The 2,969-nt window shown below is 36.7% G+C and overlaps 1 protein-coding gene across 1 annotated transcript; it reads left to right on the top strand.

Annotated features, from left to right (window-relative positions):
* Nucleotides 1–214: 214 nt before the first annotated feature.
* LOC112519289 (auxin-responsive protein SAUR21-like) lies at nucleotides 215–760 on the top strand. The gene has a single exon (XM_025127336.1). It carries the CDS (start codon nucleotides 327–329, stop codon nucleotides 621–623), a length of 297 nt encoding a protein of 98 aa, XP_024983104.1. The 5' UTR covers nucleotides 215–326; the 3' UTR covers nucleotides 624–760.
* The last annotated feature ends 2,209 nt before the right edge of the window (nucleotides 761–2,969 follow it).

The following is a 2,969-nucleotide window of genomic DNA, read 5'->3' as shown; positions in this document are numbered from 1 at the left end:
ATGGCTAACTAGTCATTTGTAGATATAAGCCTCATGCATGGGACCATGGTGTTGGGTAGAGCCATAACTATATTTTCTTTTTTATCTGAAGAGAACTCTTTTTCTTTACAAGTTGGAAGACAAAACCATGTGATATTGCTTTTTAGCTACACCATATGTCATGAGCTCTCATCTACCTCTCTGTGTATCGGTTGTCTATATAAACCATTCCATATGCATAAACACATAAACACAACCACAACAACATACTTCTCCAAGGATTAGTTTGAGCTTTTTCTTCCTTCATCAGCCTTTACAACAAAACAGACCGTGCGCTCCTTAGAAAAATGGCCATTCTTATGCCTCGGATCATTCAAGCAAAACAAATTCTTCGACGATCATTGTCAAATGGAAGCAGCAATACATACATGGCCATCCCAAAAGGTTATTTTGCTGTTTATGTTGGGGAACAAGAGAAGAAGAGATTTGTGGTTCCAGTATCATTGTTAAGCCAACCTGCATTTCAAGAATTATTAAATCAGGCAGAGGAAGAATTTGGGTACAACCATCCAATGGGTGGACTCACCATTCCATGCAGCGAAGACATATTCACTGATCTTGCTTCTCGTTTGGGGGCATTATGACTTGTACCTAGCAGTTTTAAATTTCTACCATGGTTTTGTAAAGTACTAACCAATAGGAGTATAGGACCTCTAAAAGTTTGTAAGACGCATGGAGATAATTGTCCCAGTTTTATGAAATTTGATTTAGGATTTACATATGCCGGTCGTGTTATGAGCTAAGCGTGGATTAGAGAACATGCTTGCTTGACATGTATTTCAAAAGAGAATATATAGAGATCAGAACAAAACCTAAAACTATATAAACAAGAAAAGGAAAATATAAACAAATATTTTACATATTTATTTATCTACTAACACACCCCACAGGCAAGCGGGAGAAGGGCGAACATTGAGACTGACCTGAACTCCGAAAATAGAGAGGAAGGGAGACCCTTGGTGAAGATGTAAGCATATTGTAAGCTAGTGGAAATATGTATGACCCGAACTTGTTCGTTTCTTGTTGGATTATTATACACAAACTCTCTAATAGATACAAGAAGAAACATAAACCGTTTCTTTTCTTGTTCTTAAACATAAAATAGAAAAAAAATGCCCTTTTGGTATATCCATAATTATTGATACGTGGGTTCCATTTGACATAGATCTTCATATAATTTGTTCTACACATACCATAATTAAATTTCATGGTCGTTGTGATCATAGTCATTTGTGAAACCGAGCTACATAGAAAAGGGAGGTCCTGAACTTCCTCTCATGGCCCGGCTATTGAAGGCTCTAATCTAGTCTCTAATCTCTTCCATTATTGACTTCAAATGTACGATTGGTAATAAAAGGGGMATTMAATGGCAGATGGAGACGCTGAGACACAATTGCAAAATATCATGTGGTTGTGTCTTCCAACTTGCATGAAAGAACAACATTTCTTGTCAACCATAAGATCGCCGAGCATATTTTCTAATTATTTCTGAGATCTGCGTTTGGAGTATAGGATACAGGAAGGGTTAGACATAGATGTGACTTGTAAGGGCACAATTTTAAACTAAGAATAAGGTCAAGAATGATACCAAATCCTTGGCCCCATATACTTTAAATGTAATGTGGTTATGCTTCCTAACAAACAGAAAAAAAAAATCATTAAAATCTCTCGGTTGTCTTAAAACATAGGCAACCCAATGACGTGTCATGTATATAGATATAATTAAGTGGAATAATGAGCAAGCCACTATGTATCCAAAATCACATGGTTTTGTCTTAAGTTTTGGCCAAATAAAAGGTTTGATTTTTAGAGGGAGATATGGATAATGCAGTTTTCTTCTTCAATGTGTCCTGAGATACATAGGTGCCATGAATAAAAGGAATGGTACCTGGTAGAGAATTGCAAACACCACTCATAGATAGAATACTGAAAACACTTAAGCTAGCAAAGGAACATAGAAGACATTTTGGTTAGTGAACGGAGGTGAAAATATTATGGAGCCAACTTGTGGAGCTTGACTAGATCCCATTAGGAAGAAAGACGCTTGAGAAAAGCATTGAAACGAATAACGTCTTGCATAATTGACAAGTTTATGCAAATATGAAAAATCAGTGAATACGTTTTTGCTGCATCGAGAGATCAATGAATATGACAAATTTCAAGTGGAGCTCCTGCAATGATCACATCATATGAAGACCGCTACCAACATATGTTCCAGTGATAAGAGGTTCAGTCGAATTGTGTTAGAATATCTAATTCACATGCTAAAAGCTGTAGAAACAGGAGCTCTTTTGGCATCCTGAATCAGAATAGAAATATTTCTCTGCTGTACAAACTAAACTAGCGTTCTTGTGTGGTACGTAACATCTCTGCTGCTCATTCCTGTTAAAGCTCAGAAACCCGTTTGTAATTATTCTCGTGGCACATATACTTCAATGGTAGACATGAATACAAGAAACAAAATCTGTCATGAGCTGTGAGTCATTATTCGACACATAGTGTTCATGGTCTGATCACATAAACCCAATTGTTTAATTCCATGTATCTGCTATCGCTGCAGCTTAGGGACAATTGAGTGGTAATGTATGAGATGCCTTTATCTGTCTAAGGGCATTCATCATTTGAAGAAAAGATCTCAGCACAAATTTAGTAGACTGTGAAATAATCGGTTTGTCATTTATGTCTTTGCTCATAACACAAAGGGAATAAAAAATTCCAAAATCAAATTTCATAAATCTGGGAGAAATGTCTCCACAAGTCTTACAAACTCCAAAAGGTCCTAGTGGTTAATTAGTTCTTTACAAAAAACCGAGGTAGAAATTTAAAACTGCCATTTGGAAGTCATAATGCCCCCAAACGAGAAGCAAGATCAGTGAATATGTCTTTGCTGCATGGAATTGTGAGGCCGCCCATGGGATGGTTGTACCCAA

The sequence above is a fragment of the Cynara cardunculus genome (assembly GCF_001531365.2).
Source record: "Cynara cardunculus var. scolymus isolate 2C chromosome LG 10, CcrdV1, whole genome shotgun sequence".
NCBI classification, from domain to species: Eukaryota; Viridiplantae; Streptophyta; class Magnoliopsida; order Asterales; family Asteraceae; genus Cynara; species Cynara cardunculus.
Note: the sequence above shows the minus strand (reverse complement) of the source record. Positions and strands in the feature narration are given on the sequence as shown.